General features: G+C 40.3%; 1 protein-coding gene across 3 annotated transcripts in view; it reads left to right on the top strand.

The window, feature by feature from the left end:
• myo5b (myosin VB) overlaps window positions 1-8124 on the top strand; it is a 75603-nt gene extending 67479 nt beyond the window's left edge. For all 3 annotated transcript variants that reach the window (XM_058415712.1, XM_058415714.1, XM_058415713.1), the window contains 3 exons: window positions 4844-5018; window positions 5109-5189; window positions 5690-8124. In XM_058415712.1, the coding sequence (XP_058271695.1) occupies window positions 4844-5018; window positions 5109-5189; window positions 5690-5842 (409 nt within the window). In that variant the 3' untranslated portion in view covers window positions 5843-8124. The remainder of the gene's footprint in view (window positions 1-4843; window positions 5019-5108; window positions 5190-5689) is intronic.
• Window positions 8125-23723: the final 15599 nt, after the last annotated feature.

The raw sequence follows: 23723 nt of genomic DNA on the forward strand, positions 1-23723 counted from the left end.
TGAACCGCGTGTCGCACTATAATGCAGCTTAGGTACTGAACCATGTGTCACACTATAATGCAGCTCAGGTACTGAACCGTGTGACACTGTAATGCAGCTCAGGTACTGAATAATGTTTCGCACTGTAATGCAGCTCAGGTACTGAACCAGGTAACACACTGTAATGCAGCTCAGCTACTGAACCATGTGACACACTGTAATGCAGCTCAGCTACTGAACCATGTGTCACACTGTAATGCAGCTCAGGTACTGAACCATGTAACACACTGTAATGCAGCTCAGGTACTGAACCATGTAACACACTGTAATGCAGCTCAGGTACTGAACCGTGTGTCACACTGTAATGCAGCTCAGGTACTGAACCGTGTGTCACACTGTAATGCAGCTCAGGTACTGAACCGTGTGTCACACTGTAATGCAGCTCAGGTACTGAACCGTGTGTCACACTGTAATGCAGCTCAGGTACTGAACCGCGTGTCGCACTATAATGCAGCTTAGGTACTGAACCATGTGTCACACTATAATGCAGCTCAGGTACTGAACCGTGTGACACACTGTAATGCAGCTCAGGTACTGAACCATGTAACACACTGTAATGCAGCTCAGGTACTGAACCATGTAACACACTGTAATGCAGCTCAGGTACTGAACCATGTGACACACTGTAATGCATCTCAGGTACTGAACCATGTGTCACACTGTAATGCAGCTCAGGTACTGAATAATGTGTCGCACTGTAATGCTGCTCTGGTACTAAACCATATGTCACACTCTAATGCAGCTCAGGTACTGAACCATGTGACACTGTAATGCAGCTCAGGTACTGAACCATGTGACACTGTAATGCAGCTCAGGTACTGAATAATGTGTCGCACTGTAATGGAGCTCAGGTACTGAACTATGTGACACACTGTAATGCATCTCAGGTACTGAACCGTGTGTCACACTGTAATGCAGCTCAGGTACTGAACCATGTGTCACTAATGCAGCTCAGGTACTGAACCGCGTGTCGCACTATAATGCAGCTTAGGTACTGAACCATGTGTCACACTATAATGCAGCTCAGGTACTGAACCGTGTGACACACTGTAATGCAGCTCAGGTACTGAATAATGTTTCGCACTGTAATGCAGCTCAGGTACTGAACCAGGTAACACACTGTAATGCAGCTCAGCTACTGAACCATGTGACACACTGTAATGCAGCTCAGCTACTGAACCATGTGTCACACTGTAATGCAGCTCAGGTACTGAACCATGTAACACACTGTAATGCAGCTCAGGTACTGAACCATGTAACACACTGTAATGCAGCTCAGGTACTGAACCGTGTGTCACACTGTAATGCAGCTCAGGTACTGAACCGTGTGTCACACTGTAATGCAGCTCAGGTACTGAACCGCGTGTCGCACTATAATGCAGCTTAGGTACTGAACCATGTGACACACTGTAATGCAGCTCAGGTACTGAATAATGTTTCGCACTGTAATGCAGCTCAGGTACTGAACCAAGTAACACACTGTAATGCAGCTCAGGTACTGAACCGTGTGTCACACTGTAATGCAGCTCAGGTACTGAACCGTGTGTCACACTGTAATGCAGCTCAGGTACTGAACCGCGTGTCGCACTATAATGCAGCTTAGGTACTGAACCATGTGTCACACTATAATGCAGCTCAGGTACTGAACCGTGTGACACACTGTAATGCAGCTCAGGTACTGAATAATGTTTCGCACTGTAATGCAGCTCAGGTACTGAACCGTGTGTCACACTGTAATGCAGCTCAGCTACTGAACCATGTGACACACTGTAATTCAGCTCAGGTACTGAACCATGTGACACACTGTAATGCAGCTCAGGTACCGAATCATGTGACACACTGTAATGCAGCTCAGGTACTGAATCATATGACACACTGTAATGCATCTCAGGTACTGAACCATGTGTCACACTGTAATGCAGCTCAGGTACTGAATAATGTGTCGCACTGTAATGCTGCTCTGGTACTAAACCATATGTCACACTCTAATGCAGCTCAGGTACTGAACCATGTGACACACTGTAATGCAGCTCAGGTACTGAACCGTGTGTCACACTGTAATGCAGCTCAGGTACTGAACCGTGTGTCACACTGTAATGCAGCTCAGGTACTGAACCGCGTGTCGCACTATAATGCAGCTTAGGTACTGAACCATGTGACACACTGTAATGCAGCTCAGGTACTGAATAATGTTTCGCACTGTAATGCAGCTCAGGTACTGAACCAAGTAACACACTGTAATGCAGCTCAGCTACTGAACCATGTGACACACTGTAATGCAGCTCAGGTACTGAACCATGTGTCACACTGTAATGCAGCTCAGGTACTGAACCATGTGTCACACTATAATGCAGCTCAGGTACTGAACCGTGTGACACACTGTAATGCAGCTCAGGTACTGAACCATGTAACACACTGTAATGCAGCTCAGGTACTGAACCATGTAACACACTGTAATGCAGCTCAGGTAGTGAACCGTGTGTCACACTGTAATGCAGCTCAGGTACTGAACCGTGTGTCACACTGTAATGCAGCTCAGGTACTGAACCGCGTGTCGCACTATAATGCAGCTTAGGTACTGAACCATGTGTCACACTATAATGCAGCTCAGGTACTGAACCGTGTGACACACTGTAATGCAGCTCAGGTACTGAATAATGTTTCGCACTGTAATGCAGCTCAGGTACTGAACCGTGTGTCACACTGTAATGCAGCTCAGCTACTGAACCATGTGACACACTGTAATTCAGCTCAGGTACTGAACCATGTGACACACTGTAATGCAGCTCAGGTACCGAATCATGTGACACACTGTAATGCAGCTCAGGTACTGAATCATATGACACACTGTAATGCATCTCAGGTACTGAACCATGTGTCACACTGTAATGCAGCTCAGGTACTGAATAATGTGTCGCACTGTAATGCTGCTCTGGTACTAAACCATATGTCACACTCTAATGCAGCTCAGGTACTGAACCATGTGACACTGTAATGCAGCTCAGGTACTGAACCATGTGACACACTGTAATGCAGCTCAGGTACTGAATAATGTGTCGCACTGTAATGGAGCTCAGGTACTGAACTATGTGACACACTGTAATGCATCTCAGGTACTGAACCGTGTGTCACACTGTAATGCAGCTCAGGTACTGAACCATGTGTCACTAATGCAGCTCAGGTACTGAACCGCGTGTCGCACTATAATGCAGCTTAGGTACTGAACCATGTGTCACACTATAATGCAGCTCAGGTACTGAACCGTGTGACACACTGTAATGCAGCTCAGGTACTGAATAATGTTTCGCACTGTAATGCAGCTCAGGTACTGAACCAGGTAACACACTGTAATGCAGCTCAGCTACTGAACCATGTGACACACTGTAATGCAGCTCAGCTACTGAACCATGTGTCACACTGTAATGCAGCTCAGGTACTGAACCATGTAACACACTGTAATGCAGCTCAGGTACTGAACCATGTAACACACTGTAATGCAGCTCAGGTACTGAACCGTGTGTCACACTGTAATGCAGCTCAGGTACTGAACCGTGTGTCACACTGTAATGCAGCTCAGGTACTGAACCGCGTGTCGCACTATAATGCAGCTTAGGTACTGAACCATGTGACACACTGTAATGCAGCTCAGGTACTGAATAATGTTTCGCACTGTAATGCAGCTCAGGTACTGAACCAAGTAACACACTGTAATGCAGCTCAGCTACTGAACCATGTGACACACTGTAATGCAGCTCAGGTACTGAACCATGTGTCACACTGTAATGCAGCTCAGGTACTGAACCGCGTGTCGCACTATAATGCAGCTTAGGTACTGAACCAAGTAACACACTGTAATGCAGCTCAGCTACTGAACCGTGTGTCACACTGTAATGCAGCTCAGGTACTGAACCGTGTGTCACACTGTAATGCAGCTCAGGTACTGAACCGCGTGTCGCACTATAATGCAGCTTAGGTACTGAACCATGTGTCACACTATAATGCAGCTCAGGTACTGAACCGTGTGACACACTGTAATGCAGCTCAGGTACTGAATAATGTTTCGCACTGTAATGCAGCTCAGGTACTGAACCAGGTAACACACTGTAATGCAGCTCAGCTACTGAACCATGTGACACACTGTAATGCAGCTCAGCTACTGAACCATGTGTCACACTGTAATGCAGCTCAGGTACTGAACCATGTAACACACTGTAATGCAGCTCAGGTACTGAACCATGTAACACACTGTAATGCAGCTCAGGTACTGAACCGTGTGTCACACTGTAATGCAGCTCAGGTACTGAACCGTGTGTCACACTGTAATGCAGCTCAGGTACTGAACCGCGTGTCGCACTATAATGCAGCTCAGGTACTGAACCGCGTGTCGCACTATAATGCAGCTTAGGTACTGAACCATGTGACACACTGTAATGCAGCTCAGGTACTGAATAATGTTTCGCACTGTAATGCAGCTCAGGTACTGAACCAAGTAACACACTGTAATGCAGCTCAGCTACTGAACCATGTGACACACTGTAATGCAGCTCAGGTACTGAACCATGTGTCACACTGTAATGCAGCTCAGGTACTGAACCATGTAACACACTGTAATGCAGCTCAGGTACTGAACCGTGTGTCACACTGTAATGCAGCTCAGGTACTGAACCGTGTGTCACACTGTAATGCAGCTCAGGTACTGAACCGTGTGACACTGTAATGCAGCTCAGGTACTGAACCATGTGTCATTGCTTTTGAGATATATGTGGTGTAATGTTAAAAACAGACATTTATCCTGCTGATTCAGGTACAACATCAGTCAGATGGAGGAGTGGTTGAGGGGGCGAAATCTTCACCAGAAGGAAATTATGCTAACCATTGAGCCCCTCATCCAGGCTGCTCAACTGCTACAGGTGAAGAAGAAGACCTCTCAGGATGCTGAGGCCATCTGCTCCATGTGTAATATTCTTAGCACACAACAGGTAAGAGCCAGAAAGATTTATTTAACATTTATAACAAATATGTACATGTGTGAGTGAAAGCGCTCAACCTGCACTTTTTTACCTCCTTAGATTGTGAAGATCCTGAATCTGTACACTCCGCTGAACGAGTTTGAGGAGAGGGTCACTGTGTCCTTCATAAGAGACATACAGGTACACTAGTGGTCAACAATGTAAAAATAAATAAATAAAATGAAGCCAGGTTTTAACAGCACTGTTGAATTCTTTGATTAATCTTGAGTAATGAAGTAACACGAGTTGTTTATTTAAAATTCATGGAAGTAGTCTCCAGTGTGAGTACTTTGTACAACATACTTTAATAGTCTTCAATACAGAGGAGACATGCTATTAAAGGAGAATAATCAACTTTAAAGTGTTGTCTTCAGCAATACCTCCGTTAGACAGCATCAAATCCCTCTCAAATTTCCTTCAATAACACACCACTAATATTTTATTCCTTATTTTTTACAGTTAAAAGAAATATAAACTTCTCATTCCACTTCCTCATATGTGAAATGTTAAAAATTCATATTTTTACACATTCTTTAAATGTTTGTATGATTTGTTTAAAACTCTGAGTAATGTATAACTGACAGCCGCCAGTTTCTCTTTCTTTCTTTGCAATGAATCTCTGATGAATCTTCTATTTCCAGAATCTTCTACAAGGCCGTATAGAGAACAACCAGCTCCTGGTGGACACAAAGCACACGTACCCCGTGCTTTTCCCTTACACTCCTTCAGCTTTGAGCCTGGAGACCCTGCACATCCCTGCCTCTCTCAACCTGGACTTCCTCGGCAGAGTCTGACATCTCTCTGCTTCTTCTGTTTCTCTCTCCCTGAGCTCAACCGAGTCAGCCTGAGAGCAGAGAGGAGAGCAAACCCCATGCAGCACAGCCTCAGCAACCAGCAAACTAACACCCTGACCAACACCATGACAAAGCTAGCGAGAGTCATTCTGATAGAAGAATTACAGTGTTGAGAGGTGTTCAGAAAAGATGTGGAAATCCCAATAATTTCCTATGAGCCAGCTTATTATCCTCTGGTTACTGTTTGGGGTAAAACAGGCAGGTTATAATGTGTGTAAGAGCTGAACTCCAGACATCATGAGATATTAAGTAAGCGTTAGTGCAGATTTGTTTCCTTACCGTTTACAAGTTTGACTCCTCCTAAATTTGGTCTTTACTTTCTATGAATTTTTCCTAGCTGCCAGGTTAAACCTTCCAAATGAAGATCATTTTCCCTGACTGCAATGAATCCTTTTCTTTATGCCAGATCAGCCAGAATCTAGCGCAGCTCTTCTAATACACACTGGAGGAGAGTGAGAAGCCTGAGAGCAGCAGTTGTATGGTGGTGCAGAGAAGAGGTCTAGGAGACAGGACAGGACAAGACATCCCAGATACAAACTATTGCACAAATGATGAGAGGTAAATGGGGAAATTTGTATGTGTTGAAAAGGTCTTCGCAAGTGAAATGCAGGAAATAAAGAGACTCTACTTAGAATTCCAGAAACAAGCAGGTTTAGCTATAACATATGCTTTTGCATGCTGTCTTTTTTATTATTATTATTATTATTATTATTATTATTATTATTATTTTTGTTTCTTTCTTTAATTTCGTCATGCTGACGATCAGTTTTGGGAACGTTGCACACTTCCTGTACACACATGCCATTATATCGTGATTCAGATTCACGATTTATTCAGATTATCTCCATTACCACTGAGGTAGACAGAACATAAATTTACTACCTAGCCCATAGGGTTAGTAAAATTCCTAGTGCAAAGCCAGTTTGTGTTTTGGTTACCCAGAAACCAACTTCAGTGGTAAGTGAGATAATCTAATAACACATCAGTGAGTTACAGCATCAGAGTATGCCACATCAACGTGAAATGCATTAAGTTTACAGTCATTAGGAAAGCCAGTTTCATTTTCTTCAAATCACAGGCTAATTCCCACACTACTGATTTATTTACCCCTGAATTTGGATGAATTTATAGCAACACTGCATGTGTCCCTTTCAGAAAAGGTGATATATAACAGTGAAGTGCGATATATATTATATTATATTATATTATATTATATTATATTATATTATATTATATTATATTATATTATATTATATTATATTATATTATATTATATTATATTATACAATATAATTGTATAATTGTAATACTTCAAAGAAGATCCCTGAGAAAAATACAATAGCGTGACAATATTGTAAACCATGCCAGAACATTATTAGAAAATTATTAATAACTAATCCTGTCTGATATAGCTGCAACATGTTTCCTTTTTACTGTATATTTTTGCAAAAATATTTCAGATTTTTTTTGTTTCCTTCATACATATATCTGTGCCATAAAAACAGACATGGTGTAAATAGCACACATCTGTCCAGGTCATGGTTTATTCTGTCTGTCTCTCAACTCTTAAACAGCATGATCAGGGGCTGCGGTTTCATTAAAAACCACTTTCTACCCTTTTTTTAAAGGCAATAAAAATTAGAACATTGTGGATTTCAGTGTTGTTTTCACACATTATTATTCAGATGTAAATATATAATGGATATATTTACATTGTGAATGTTTTATTATTATTATTATTATTATTATTATTCACAGGTAAAAGGATTTTACAGCAGACATCATCCCTGTGTGTTTATTACTTTATACAATTTTAATTTGAAGGTTTTGGGAAGGTTCAGTTCACAGCACTGTGATTAATACGTGTACATTGTAATCAGGCATGTTTGTCATCAGGCATGTTTCAGCTAAAACGCTTTCATACTGGATGTCATACTGGTTTCCCTCTTTCACTGAGGATTATCGTTGTGATGTGTAGCTCTGTACCCCTGTATGACTAACACTAACCCTGTCCACACATAAACCTTCCATCTGATTGTGTGTCTCTCATTACATACTCTGAGAAAACTGTGTGTATATTTTTTTCAGGAATATATTTTCTCGGGTGTTATTTTTCCAGACCTCTTTCCGGCCACTTGTCATGAAATGTAATAATAATGCCATAGTGATGTCTGAACAAATGCTGTATGAATCTGTTCATACTAAAGTCTCTGAAATAGAAACCCGTGTCTGACTGATATATTAATGTCTGATCTCTGGAACCATTTAATCCATAAAGGATCAGATCCGTTTTCGAGAACATTGTAGGCAACAAAAAAGTGGACTAGACTAGCTAGCTCAATTAGGATAGTAGTGACTACAGTTGTCATTATTGATAGTGTAACAGTAATTTAACAGGTTGGTTTGTTATAGAATTCATGATGATGCAAATTTTGATACTGGTTATGTGAGATGGCACATTTTGTTCATGTAAATTCATAGATCCTGACAATTTAACTCATTTTACCAGAGGCCAAAATAACATTTCAGCCTGTTTTGGGATTCTCACATTCAGCATTGTCATGCAGGGGCGGACTTAACCAATAAGCGAGGTAAGCAGCCGCTTACGGCCCCGGGGAATTAGGGGGCCCCAACAAATACCAAGAAGCCTATATAAATCATATAGTACTTATTACTTTTCTATCATATATTGTATGGTCTGTCTATAACCATTAAGATTTTAACATTATTATTACATCTTTTTAAATGCTGCCCCCATGATTCATGAATAGTGGAACGTTCCTATCATACTGCACGTGCACGAGATTCCCATACCTGGAAGAGATTCCCATACCTGTTGTCATGTCACACTCCACAATGGTGCTTTATGGCTCATATTTAGAATTTGTAGTTTTTTTATTACTGTTATTAGCTAGCTTACTAGGAGCAATGTTTTAATAGAAAAAAAAACACACAAATGTCTTTAAAGTAAATGCTGATATCAGACCCATTTCTGCTGTCTGAGAAGCCCAAAGTGCTTGTTCAACCACTAAAAGTCTATGTAAGGTTATCCAAGAGAGAAAAAATAATGTCTCCCAAGAAACCTGATTCATTTTATATCAGACTTGCAGCAAAAAAAAAAAAAGGATTCGTTTATACTGAAAAAGTCCATGTCAGTGCTGGTAAAAGGGTCAGAAGGTGTTGATACATTTTCTTGTGGCTCCTGCATTAGCGCAGCTACATAGTGGAGGTTTATGTCACTAGACTTGTTTTGATATATTCTAATATTTTGTTTTGTAACAAAGGGGAAACAAATAACTGGCAGGGAACAACTGTTTACTGTGTATATGGTGATAAAATGTTAAACTGCAGTGTTTACATAATCAATGGATAAAATTCTTCTTGCATAGGTGTGAGGTAGAGCTGCCATGCTATTTTATTTAATAATGTATGTACATTTATTTAAAATAATCAACTGCAGGTGGTGTTGGTGACACACCGCCCCATCATTATTTTCTTATAACATAAAGTTAGGTTCATCTCATGTTCATGCATCAATTCTCAATTATGCATATTCATGCAATTGCACTGTGTGAGCACCAGAGGTCTCAATCTGCACAAAAACTTAAAATACATAGAGCTTACATTGTGCTGTGCCCAGTAGCTCCAGAAAACAGTGACTGACATGCATTATATGTTCTCTGGACACTTAACCATGTTATAATGGTTAAAAAGAGATATTCAGTAGCCTTTCAACAACACAATCCTCTGTAATCCACAGTGCCCGAGAAAGAAAGTGCTGAAATCTGCTGTTTCTGCCCACTTTAGAGCTCTATTTTTGGTTAAAATGCTACGGATCTCATTATGTTTCATTGCTGAAGAAGTTAATGCTGGTTCTGATAGAAATGTGAATACACAGTGCATGACGGGTCAGGGCTGTTTTGGCAGCAAAAGGGGGGACCAACACCATATTAGGCAGGTGGTCATAATGTAGTGCCTGATCGGTGTATGCAGACAAGAATGCGCATTGTTTTGCTTTGTTTATAATTCAGCCTTCTTACTCTGAATTCGTTTCAGGAGTCTTTTCTTCATTCACTTTTTGTTCAAATTATTTTGAGAATCAACATGAATTGAGAATTATGAAGCCAGATAGATAGATAGATACACTATATTGCCAAAAGTATTCGCTCACCCATCCAAATAATCAGAATCAGGTGTTCCAATCACTTCCATGGCCACAGGTGTATAAAATCAAGCACCTAGGCATGCAGACTGTTTTTACAAACATTTGTGAAAGAATGGGTCGCTCTCAGGAGCTCAGTGAATTCCAGCGTGGAACTGTGATAGGATGCCACCTGTGCAACAAATCCAGTCGTGAAAATTCCTCGCTCCTAAATATTCCACAGTCAACTGTCAGCTGTATTATAAGAACGTGGAAGTGTTTGGGAACGACAGCAACTCAGCCACGAAGTGGTAGGCCACGTAAACTGACGGAGCGGGGTCAGCGGATGCTGAGGCGCATAGTGCGAAGAGGTCGCCAACTTTCTGCAGAGTCAATCGCTACAGACCTCCAAACTTCATGTGGCCTTCAGATTAGCTCAAGAACAGTGCGCAGAGAGCTTCATGGAATGGGTTTCCATGGCCGAGCAGCTGCATCCAAGCCATACATCACCAAGTGCAATGCAAAGCGTCGGATGCAGTGGTGTAAAGCACGCCGCCACTGGACTCTAGAGCAGTGGAGACGCGTTCTCTGGAGTGACGAATCGCGCTTCTCCATCTGGCAATCTGATGGACGAGTCTGGGTTTGGCGGTTGCCAGGAGAACGGTACTTGTCTGACTGCATTGTGCCAAGTGTAAAGTTTGGTGGAGGGGGGATTATGGTGTGGGGTTGTTTTTCAGGAGCTGGGCTTGGCCCCTTAGTTCCAGTGAAAGGAACTCTGAATGCTTCAGCATACCAAGACATTTTGGACAATTCCATGCTCCCAACACCGTGAGAACAGTTTGGAGCTGGCCCCTTCCTCTTCCAACATGACTGTGCACCAGTGACCAAAGCAAGGTCCATAAAGACATGGATGACAGAGTCTGGTGTGGATGAACTTGACTGGCCTGCACAGAGTCCTGACCTCAACCCGATAGAACACCTTTGGGATGAATTAGAGCGGAGACTGAGAGCCAGGCCTTCTCGTCCAACATCAGTGTGTGACCTCACAAATGCGCTTCTGGAAGAATGGTCAAAAATTCCCATAAACACACTCCTAAACCTTGTGGACAGCCTTCCCAGAAGAGTTGAAGCTGTTATAGCTGCAAAGGGTGGACCGACGTCATATTGAACCCTATGGATTAGGAATGGGATGTCACTTAAGTTCATATGCGAGTCAAGGCAGGTGAGCGAATACTTTTGGCAATATAGTGTAGATAGATAGATAGATAGATAGATAGATAGATAGATAGATAGATAGATAGATAGATAGATAGATAGATAGATAGATAGATAGATAGATAGATAGATAGATAGATAGATAGATAGATAGATAGATAGATAGATAGATAGATAGATAGATAGATAGATAGATAGATAGCACATTTCTCAGTATCTGCGTCATTAAAGTGATAAAAAGGCAAATGTGTTAAAAAAGGGTCAAAACGTTGAGTTTACCAGCTGCCTTAGGGTCTGTATGAAATGCACATCACTCTAACCAACTACTACCCACACAGACCAACTGAATTTTTTTATTTGGAATGAATGAGAACATGGTTTAACGGCAGCTCCAAACCTCCAGACTTAATAGTACAACAGCAAGCATCATGTAAAAGTATTATATGGATCAAACTTGTTTGTGCAGCACATCCCACAGATGCTTGACTGGATTGAGATTTGGGGAATTTGGAGGCCAAGTCAACACCTCAAACTCATTGTTCTGCTCTTCAAACCATTCCTGAACCATTTTTGCTTTGTGGCACGGCACATTATCCTGCTGAAAGAGGCCATGGCCATCAGGGAATACCGTTTCCATGAAAGGGTGTACATGGTCTGCAACAATGCTTAGGTAGGTGGTACATGTAAAAGAAAGATCCACATGGATGACAGGACCCAAGGATTCCCAGCAGAACATTGCCCAAAGCATGACACTGCCTCCACCGGCTTGCCTTCTTCCCATAGTGCATCATGGTAGCATGTGTTCCCCTGGAAAGTGATGCACAGGCACCCGGTCATCTACATGATGTAAAAGAAAATGTGATTCATCAGACCAGGACACCTTCTTCCATTACTCTGTGGTCCAGTTCTGATGCTCACATGCCCATTGTTGGTGCTTTCAGCGGTGCACAGGGGTCAGCATGGACACCCTGACTGGTCTGCAGCTATACAGCCCCAAAATAATACAGTAACATTTATTTATTCAACAGACACTACAATCTATTAACATTAAACCAGGGTTCTATAAGATTATTTCCCGGTGGTTTAGTCTTAGATGTTGCTGTCTTTGACTCACGTCAATCATTTCTCCCGGTTTTAAATCATTCTGAACAGTCTCCTATTTCTCTTTTGTGCTTTTGCTTCATAATTCCATCCACTACCCCTCAAATAAAAACATCTGTGCCCATTCACATTCTTTCATATAAAGCATGGGTGATTTTGTTGAGCTCTGCACATTAATTTATACATGTACTAACATGTACTTAAGGTGTTGTTATTGAGGCATGAATTCCTAAGACTCGCTCAGTTAGAGTCTGGGATTAGTACATGCCTTAACTCATCATTCGTTCATATTTATGTCTTATTTCAGGTATTAGTGCATGGTTATTCATATACGGTTACTGTAAAGTGTTACTAAATGGCATGATATTTGAACCAACTGTATTGATCAGTAGTTTTTTCCAAAGATCAGCCAAGGGAGGAAATGATGAGTCTCTGATAAGACTATGCAAATGACTTTTACCTCAGTTGATGAGACAGAGATACCTACTTTACTTTTGTGTGTCACAAAAGTAAAAATCAGCATTTCTTTCTCTTGGCAATATTAAGTACAGTAATACAGTACAGTGCATCTTATAGTGTGCCAAAGAAAATGTTCAGGAAAGCCTGTTTATTTTATTTTATTTTTTTAATTTATTTGTTTTACTATATCAAGTACACAATTAGAAAACAAAATGCATTAGCAATTGGAATTCAAGTTGTTTTTTAAAAACGTGCTGATGGCATGGGTGCTGATTCAGATGGGTTGGATTGAGTATTTCAGAAACTGATGATCTTTAGGAACTTTCACATCCACCAGTCTCTCACCTTTACACAGATGGTGTGATTTTAAAAAAAAGAAAGAAAAAAAAAACAGTGAGAGGCAGTAGATACACCTCAGAGCTGAAGATGGCAAGACTGTATGGAAATATTTTTCAGAACATTTTCAAAATGAACTGAATGAATTTTTTTGGAATTTCACTTGATATCATGTCACATTTTACGCGTTCACGATTAGAAAACACGACTGATTTGAGCTGACTATAAGTCTAAAGTAAACACTCCTTGTAGCCATGATGAGCAGAAAAGCATCTCTGGAAGCAGATGAGCTTACAACAGCAGAAGAAACACTTTTCTGAGGATGCAGTGAGCACAGTGAGTGTTGGAAATGATAACCTTCCATTCTCAAAGTTATTATATTTATTTAATTTGTATCATTATTACCCTGTTTAACTGCTCATTTGAATTTTTAATTTAATGTTTTGTTTTTGAACGTTAAGGTTTACTGCGATGGACTGGGGACCTGTCCAGGGTGTACCCCTGCCTTTCTCCCTATGTGTGCTGGGATAGGCTCCAGCAGACCCCCGTGACCCTAATTAGGAATAAAGGGGGTATAGAAAATGGATGGATGGATGGATCGATGTTAAGGTTTAAGGACCTACACTACCAGTCAAAAGTTTGGACACATCTTCTAGTTCCATGGTCTTTCCTGATGTTTATTTCTTTCTACATTGTAAAACAACGCTGAAGGCGGCCGAAATACACAATAATGTCCTTTGAACAGTTGATATTGAGATATGTCTGCTACTGATGCTCTGTAAAGCCTTCATAATGACTCTAATCTGAGGTTAGACCTCTGCACCAGAGGTAAGTTTTAGTCTTGCTTTACTGGGATGGTCTTCATGTGAGCCAGTTTCATCATGGTGCTTGATGGGTTTTGCAAATGCACTTGACAATACTGTTCTCGCAAGAACTATTCCAGAACACCTGACCTTCGTGTCTTAAAATAACAACTGACTGTTTTTTGTTGTCACTACATATGGATTACTTAAGACCATGTGTGTTATTTCATAGATTTCAAAATCTCCAGTATTGTTCTAGAATGGAGAAAATAAATCCCTAAACAAAAACATTAAAAGTTGTGTCCAAACTTTTGACTGGTAGTGTACATGTTTTGTTTGGTGGAAAGTTCAGGGATGGTGGAAAGACTACGGCTGATTCCTCAAAATATTAAAAAAAATTATATTAAAATAAATTAGAAAATAGAAAATAGAAATTAATATATCCATTAAATTCTCCATTTAAAGCTTGTTTTTTTAAATAAAATTTTTAAAGAATCCCATGCGACTGATGTACACAGCACAATCTATACTTAGATATAGATATATGTTGCATAATGAGCACACACTTTCAGACACTTACACTAACTGGAGCTAGTGTACCACAACAACATAGTGTCTGAGTGTGCTTCCGCAGCTGAACCAGGAAAAATGCTTAAGAGCATAAATGGAGTTTTAACTATGAGAGAGTTAGAGTGAATCTGTTAAGGAACTGTGAGTAAGGGTGTTGAAGTGAATTTCCCAGAACACTATCTGTAATGATTCTGTAATCATTTTGTGCTATACAAAGGTATGAGATATAATCAAAATGCACCTCCAAGCCACCCTGGTGTTCTGTGGCTTGGAACAGAGCATGAAAATGTGCGTCTCTTGCCAAACGTGTGAGACGAAACTCACAGTTCTGGAAGATAAAGCCTGAGCCCATAGGTGTTAGTTATAGTCGTGTTTATCCTAGATTATGCACTATGACCTGCATAAACAGGGTGATAGGTTACACACAAAAAGACATATGCAAGTGCACACACACGCAAAATATTACAGTACCTATTTAATCTCTCTCTCTCTCTCTCTCTCTGTTTATGTGGTCCTAAATCCTGCCTCCTTCTGCACTCCCGACTTACATGATCCATTCTGATGCCCTATGAGACCATTCGCTACTGCTGAGGACGGCCCACACCGTAGCCTAAAGGTACATGGGATTGCTATGGATGGTAAGATTGGTCTTTAGATATCATTTGAGATATCTTGCTATGATGGCTGAAGACTAGCTGTTGCTACAAAGAGTTTTACTCTAAAGTTTCCATCAGTGAACAGCTGATAACAAAATAGAATTCATGTCAATAGTAGAATCACTTTCCTGGTTACATAACTTCAGTTTATTGACCCTATAGTACACATTTATTCTTGGTAAATGATTTATAATCACACACTCTGGTGTCACTCAGATGAGGGTGGGTTTCTTATTGAGTCTAGTTCCTCTCAAGGTTTCTTTCTCATATTATCAGTAAGTTGCTTCTTGCCTTTATTGCCTCTGGCTTGCTTATTCAAATATCCTAGATTTATTTCTTTTTATATATAAGCTGATTTGTGACAACATCCATTGTTAGCAAATAAAACTGAATTTAAATAATTAGCCCGATACTTTTGGAATATTATTAAATTCATTAAATAAATCTGTGGTTAGAGGGTTAGTGGAGCACAGTTAAAGGGGTCACTGCATGCACAAGTTGGAGAATCCCTGTGTCTGAGAACATAACAGAGAGAATATATGCCTGATATGTCTTGTCTATTAATCCAGATGAGCAGTGCTACAGGTTACTGAATATATAAATATAAAACCTTGTGTCCAATGTAGACAAATCTACAAATACTACATTGAAATTTTGGCAAAGCTACAACTCCACAATGTGTGCATACATACAGACATGCACTCCACCTAACCTCCGTCTTCCTTTCTCTCTCTCTCTCTCTCTCTCACTCTCTCTCTCTCTCTCTCACACACACTCTCTCTCTCTCCCACTCTCTGTCTCTCTCTCTCTCTCTATCTCTCTCTCCTTTTTTCTTACTTTCTTTCTCTCCTCCTGCTTGTGGCTTTTTTTTCACCAAGCCTTTGTGAAAGTGGCTTTGCACTCCTTCCCATCCACAAACACAATGTTAACGGTTCCAGTCAACACACAACACACTGCTAAACACACCCTCAATCTCTCTGGCATATCTTCTGCTCAGTTAGTTACCACAAATGAACAGGAAGTCATCAGCTGAGCAAAACCATTTACAAACTCACGAAGTAAACAAAACCTGTAAGGTCACAAACAAGCGTCCTTGCTTTTAATGAATTCTCAGGCTGTACAACCTTTTTTGTCACCTCAGCTGTTTTTCACTTGTTTTTAAAGTTTTCTTGCTGACAGGTGCCTGTGTTATGAGTCCATCTGCACGTAGCTGTGGTGATCTGATGTTCATGCGTCGTGAGCTTTTCTAGTACAATTTGTTCCATTTCTTACACATCTGGCTATTGTGACGTGTTATCTTTCATTGTTATCTCCATTCAGTTCTCTCATCTCATAATCAGCTGGATTTATATTATACTTTCTAACCCCTACATTTACCTGCTTCATATCCAGGTGTGTGTAGGATTTAGGTGACAAACCTTCATGTAAAATGTATGTAAAAATGTAAAAATCCTTATTACAATTAATTAGGAAAACTTCATCACATAATGGAACTCCGTTGTGACTGGCTTCTGTCAGATTCATTAAGGATTTGTTATTAAATTCCACGAAAACCCAGAAGGCTAAAATTAAAAAGACAGCTTATTCTTAAATGCACTTTAAACGTTTTAAAGAAGAGTCTTAGTGCTTGGTAAAAGTCAGAGGTTAAAGCTGTGAGGCTTTAAAGCTACACAGGAAAATGATGAGTTGCATTTAATCAGCATAAGGCCAGATCAATACACTCAGTTTTTTTGACCTTTATACAGGAGGTCCCCTATAAGTCCCTGTGTGAGGTTGTTACTACAGAGGACTTCACAGTTGTTACCACAGAAACTACAGAATGTTGCTTCTAATGTGTAAACACAGTAATACAATCCAGTGATTTGCCTTGCAGCTGGAGAATATTCAATCAACACAAGAATTCAACAGCACTGTGGATTCATTACTGTATGTAATGCACTTATAGCATCCCACATGGACAACCTTCAATCCTGTGGCATGAAGCTTGAGCCCATGAAAACTGAGGAGCTTGGAGGAGGATGACCGCAACCAGAGACAAATATGAAACTGGAAAAGAACAAAGTAGAAATGTTAACAAATGGTAAGCACCGAAAAATGCTGTGTGCAGATAAAGCAAGCACTGAAGCTGTTGTTCAGAGATGGTGTGTGCGATAGGGGCCTCCAGTGATGGGTGTGTGGTTTCAGGGGGTTTGTTTGACGTTCTCATCCTGTATCATAAAACCTCTTCTGAATAGCACCATGCTTTGCACTGGCAGTACTGCACAACTTTTCACTGTCTAGTCGGCGCAGTTGGGCCGCTTCGAGAGCCACCGCAGCGGCAGTGAGGTGAAAGACTAAATGCACCAATCAGTGTATTTTTTCAGAAGGAGATGACAAAGCACAGCCTAACTGAGCAGGGGTGCTTTACCCCCTTTCCCCGTCGCCGTACTCACTTTCTCGTCTTTGAGCAGCTAACCACAGCAAACGCCCCCACAGACGCACTCGAGAGCACAAGTTCTTCATCCCGCACCCCTCTCACTCCACCCAGTTCCCTTTTCACTATCTCCCCCCCGCCCCCATACACAGCATTTCCAGCTCCTTAGCCTCTTCAAGTTTCTTGAGAAGTCAAATTGTAGCGTTTTAGTCACTATTACTGACACAATTTGACAAAGAAAAAAACACCCCATTACCACAAATATTGTGCATCATTCAAGTCGTTTCATTTTTAGATGTTTATTTGTAAGGGACATGGCTTGCAGTTCTATATTGCTTATAGCATCCAAAAACCATAAATAAGCAAAAAAATTTTTAATATATATTTTTTTAACAACATATCCATGTTATGCAAAATAACTGTTTCTCAGTAACTGTGGTTTACTGTGCTTTTACAATGGTATTTCTTAGTAACCATAATGCTAGTCTGGTTTAACTATGGTTAACTGTGGTTAACCATAGTACTTAAAGGCAAGCATGACTGTACCATGTGTTTGCTATCACCATATTCATGCTGTGGCTTAAACTTTTGGTGTAATTAATACTTCATTGTAACTATGATGCTACTCCAGTTTTGCTCTGGTGCTTTCAAATTCTAATTTTATTTGTAACATACATAACCATAACAGCATGTCATGTAGTGAAATAATGTATGACTGTCTTCCCATCAGACAGAGTTAAATAAATTGCAGTACAGTTCCAAGCTAGAGATGTAAGGACAAATATAGTAAAATAAAAATAAATAAATAAAGATAAAAAAAAGAATTAAGAGTTTTACTATGGAACTTTACGGTTGCCATGGCACTGCTATGGTTTTACTACGACCCTTCAGGGTAATTTATGATATTTCTGCTAAGAATGATCAACTTGATGTTACCATCGTTTTATTCTGGTATTTTATGTTAATCCTGATGGCAGAATTTTACCGTGGTGCTTCCTGAGAAGTATGTGACTATCATGATTTTAGTGTGGTTCTTCTTGAGAAGTATGTCACTATCATGGTTTTAGTGTGGTTCTTCTTGAGAATTATGTCACTATCATAGCTTTACTGTGCTACTTTTCAGTAAACGCGACCTTACTATGTTTTTATTAGAGTGCCTTTACCTGTCTCTCCCTGTGTATAAACAATACCAGGGTTCCCTTATGGTATGTCACTGTTACTACAGGACTACTATTTTTTCCATACAGGTTGTCATGGTGACCATGACAGTACCTTGGTTTCAATAATGCCAACCACACTACCGTTAACAGAAAACAGAACTTAATATGTACAGTACTTTATGCTTTGATGTGTGCTGTGCATCAGTACACAGTGCTTATTAGTATGAATTGTAGGGGTACATTTCTGATCAACACGAAAAGTCTTTATGAAGGTGGCCTTGCACTTGGATCACAAGCCGTCTTACTAACATGCCTGATCTTCCCACGATCTCATCTTCCCACTTTTCTCCACTTGTTCCCTTTTTCTACCCATCCCGAGACATCTAGAGATTGTGCCAGCTCCAGTAGAAAGAGGCCAACCCTGTGAGGATCCTGAGGCATTCAGAGATGGACCAGCTCCAGCTGGGTTCGTGAGGATTTGAGTATTTAATGCAATGCTGCGCACCCTATGTGGACTTTGAGGACGACAACATTTACATTTACATTTACATTTTTGGCATTTGGCAGATGCTCTTATCCAGAGCGACATACAAAAGTGCTTTAAGTCTCTATCATTGAAAACATTAACACTGGTTCAATAGGTTACAGACTTAGGATACCATTAGCCTAAAATTGGATGGTTTATTTTTTATTATTATTATTTTTTTATTAAACATATAACAATACATAAACAGGGAAAGATAAGAGCTAGTTTAAGTGCTTCAGGAAAAGGTAGGTCTTAAGACGTCGTTTGAAGACTCTGCTGTACGGACATCTAGGGGAAGTTCATTCCACCACCTCGGTGCCAGAACAGAGAAGAGTCTAGATGAATACCTACCTTTTTCCCTGAGAGATGGTGGGACCAGTCGGGCAGTGCTAGTGGATCGGAGGGAGCGAGGTGCAGTGCGGCAACAACCTCTTACACACATAACCTTCTACATATGCTGTATCCGCATCACACAACTGTCTGTACATAACTGCAGAAAGGACATTGTTTATAATTACGCTCTCCGGTGTTTAGAATAATTTATAATCACACTCTCTGATGTCACCCAAATGAGGATAAGGATGAGGTTTCTCTCAAGGTTTCTTCCTCATACCCTCTAAGGGAGTTTTTCCTTGCCACAGAGTCTCCTCAGGCTTGCTCACTAGGAATGATTTTTGTCTAACGTCTAGGACTTTTTGTGTTTTTTGTTTCTTATGTTCTGTAAAGCTGCCTTGACAGTGTTCATCATTAAAAGCGCTGTGCAAATAAAATAGAATTGAATTGAACTGAATTGAATTGAAAATTGAATTCCCATGCTGTGTTCTGAAGATGGGAAAAAGTTGGCTGCTCACTGTTCTGTTTGTTTGTGTTTATTAAGTCACACTATGTTAAAAAACACAACAGCACAAAATCATTGTGGCTTTTTGTGCACTGTGGTATGGACTGTGCCATTATCAGGCAGTGCTGTTTCAAGTGGTTAAGGCTCTGGGTTGTTGATCAGAGGATTGGGGTTTCAAGTCCCAGCACCACTACTGGGCAACTGAGCAAGGCCCTTAACCTTCCCTGCTCCAGGGGCGCTGTATCTTACCTGCCCCCTGCACTCTGATCCTAACTTTCTAAGCTGGCATATGCAAAGAAAAGAATTCCTCTGTGCTGTAATGTATGTGTGGCAATAATAAAGCCTTCTTCTTCTTGTGCCATAAGAAGAACCATACTGTACTAAACTGGACATGGTCTGCGTCAAATATTTAGAGAAAAAATTTAGGTGAGATAAACTGCAACTAGTGTGGCTGGTGAGGTAGGCTCATTTAGGGGGAGTGAGCAAATTAACATGACTCACCTGTCTTTTTGTATGTGTGTGTGTGTATGTGTGTGTGTGTGTGTGAGAGAGAGAGAGAGAGAGAGAGAGAGAGAGAGAGCAGAGCTGAACAGTAAGAGCCGAACCAAGCTGCTAAAAAGCTGCAGATTTTCTTTTTGAGTCCTTGAGGTTTTTGCATTTGTTCCTGTGCAAGGGGCATGGAGAAAAATAAATGCATAAGTGCTAACCAGTCATCTTCTCTGAGTCACACTCAGTTAAGTGTGTCATTACTGTGCTGCATAGTGTCAGGCTGGTGTGAAAACCAATGAGGAAACAGCTTGACCTTAACAGCATGATAAATAATCATTTACAGTATGATAAACAATCATAGTACTATCAAATTACTCAATGCCACAAATACACCTGCTGTAGCCTTTCACGAGCTAAAGCCACACTAGCCATACTTGTAGCTATAGAATCAAAAGCTCTGGACATTTTGACACATTGGACACTAAACAAACTTTTGGCTGATCGACCACATTTTAGGCAAGTGAGAAAATTGTACTTACAACACCTCCATGTGTCAGATTCAGAGCTGATATGAAGTGAGTCAGTTCAGTGTCACTCATAAAGCTAACGTGTGAAGAGAATCTTTTGTACCAAGACATCTAAAAAGTATTGATTTAAATTAGAAAGGCCAAGGCAGATGCCTTTATCTAAACACTCATAGACACCACAAGACCCCATACTGCTTTCCCAGACAGATCACACACTTTCCCACTAGATTTTATTGATGATTGTGGGAGGAACATTATTCATAAAATGTTACACATATTCATATATTATCACATATACATAAAACCTTCAGAATCTGAGTGTTCATAAGGTGTTGTGGACGCTCAGTGGTTAAAAGCTCTTGGTCACTTATCAGAAGATCAGGATTTCAAGCCCCTCCCAAGCTGATCGTATTTTTGTCTTGTTAACTTCAAGAGAAAGAAAAAGAGGCCGATGAGGAACTGCGACTTTATAGCTGCTGTATCATAATTGATCATTTTCCATTTAAATATAACTACACATGGATAAAAATTGTAATTAAAGAAAAATAACGCCATTATTTTCACTGAAGTGCCATTAAGGGAAAATAATCACTTTGTGGTGTCAATAATCTGTTAATGTGCTTCAGGTCTAGCCAAATCACACCACATACCCCAAAGGGTTTCATTCCTTACATGATGTTAAATGCTGTGAATTTGCTCCGTGAGTGAGAACAAGAATCAGCATTTGCTGTTGACACAGGAAGTATACAACCATAACCACAGTCTCGACTTTCCACATGCCATCAAGCGTCGTGTACAATGCTTAGGTTTGTTTAATTTGACCACTGACTATGCTTAGGAAGACAATTTCACGGTGGGTTCACTTCAGATTTCTTGAACAACTGTCATGTCAACATCTTGTGTTTTACTGCGATCTTCAGTTCAGTGGAAGATCAGAGATGTGCAGAGTAATTCCTCCCTTTACATTGGCCTCATTCTGATGTAACCCCAATTACCAAAAGGGTGACAGGAAGTGGGCTGGAGCACGTTACCACGTTGTTTTTGTTTTTCAGATTGGAGTGTTGAGAGGAGACTTGTTTTTATTATTATTATTATTATTATTATTATTATTATTATTATTATTATTATTATTACTTTTCTCTTGCTTTAGCTCTCTGTACCTTAAGTGAAAGCTGGGAATGAAATAAAAGTGTGTGTGTGTGTCTTACACAAAAGTTTGGCCCATTATGAAATTATATGAAAAAGTTAGCACAACCTCTGTAGGGAGCAAACCAAAAGATGACATATTTCTGCACATTTTAATGCAACATTGCTGAATTGAACATTTTGAAGATACTGAAATTTTGGCATGTACTTAGTAACATGCACTTTGGCAGAATTTGCAACTTCCAAGCCAGAGCTTCCTAATAGAATGCTTCTAGATTAGAAATATTCCTCAGTTGTTTTGCATGCACAGCATATTTGAGACCTACCCTTACATATTAAATAATATTTAAGTCTCTGGACTGTGAAGCCCACTCCTAAAGCTTTCTCTTTTAAGTCAAGTAGTTGAAGTTCAGATTTTCTTCATTTCTCTCATTTTTTCAGCTGCAGTTTCTTCACTGACTTTGGGTTACTGGCTTTCAGGATTGGCTGATATTTAATAGAATCCATTCATCTCTCTATTTGTACAATGTTTCCAGTAACACTAGCTGTTACACAACTGCCAGATGTGTAATACAATTAACTCTATACGTAACAGTGAGCACTGTATTCTTTTCTTGACATGACTATTTTCTCTCTCAGCAAAGCTTTACCCTCTGTAGTAAGAGTTCTCTCAGCAGGGTATTTCAGAACGCCTGTTGCTTATCAGTGTGCTGTGTTGCATATTTTTGTGATGAGATCGCAGACAAGCTTTTCTGAAGCATGCAGCTCATGTTTGTGCAAGCTGGTCGCTGGACTGGTTCCTGCATGTCTTTGGTAGTGGTTATGTTTTACATATCTAATCAGTCTGTGAGCAGTTCCTTTAGTAAGTTTTCTTGATCTTTAACAGTGCTCCTTAACTCAAAATTTTAACTGAACTAAAAAGTCAATTCAGTTAGGAGAAAACACCAGTGGATCACTGGGATGACATGCCAAAAATGAAGCCCAAACTATTACACAGGCCACATTTTATATTTCCTGTTGTGTTAAGTACAGTCATACATTTGTCATACTTAAGTTTCTTTCGTCTAGAGAATGTGTTAATGGTTTTCATTTGGAAAAGCAACAAAATGGGAGTTGAGCAGGCGTGCCAAAATTAAGCAATAGGAATGTATACTGAGCGCAGTCCCATGGTGGACCGGAAACAGGCTCCTGTGCTTTCATTGCCGTGGCCTGGATTCGATTCCTGGGCAAGGGTCTGACCAGAACCACTGAGGGGTTAACTCTCAGTGTTGGTCCCAAGCCCGGATAAAGAGGGGAGGATTGTGTCAGGAGGGACATCCTGTATAAAACTTGTGCCAAATCAAATGTACGGACCATTTTTGTTACTGTGTTAAGTTCAGGAAATATGTCATACTTAAGTGTTTTTCTTTAGTTAATGTGTTAATGATTTTCATTTGGAAAA

This window comes from Hemibagrus wyckioides, linkage group LG18 (genome assembly GCF_019097595.1).
Source record: "Hemibagrus wyckioides isolate EC202008001 linkage group LG18, SWU_Hwy_1.0, whole genome shotgun sequence".
Taxonomy (NCBI): Eukaryota; Metazoa; Chordata; class Actinopteri; order Siluriformes; family Bagridae; genus Hemibagrus; species Hemibagrus wyckioides.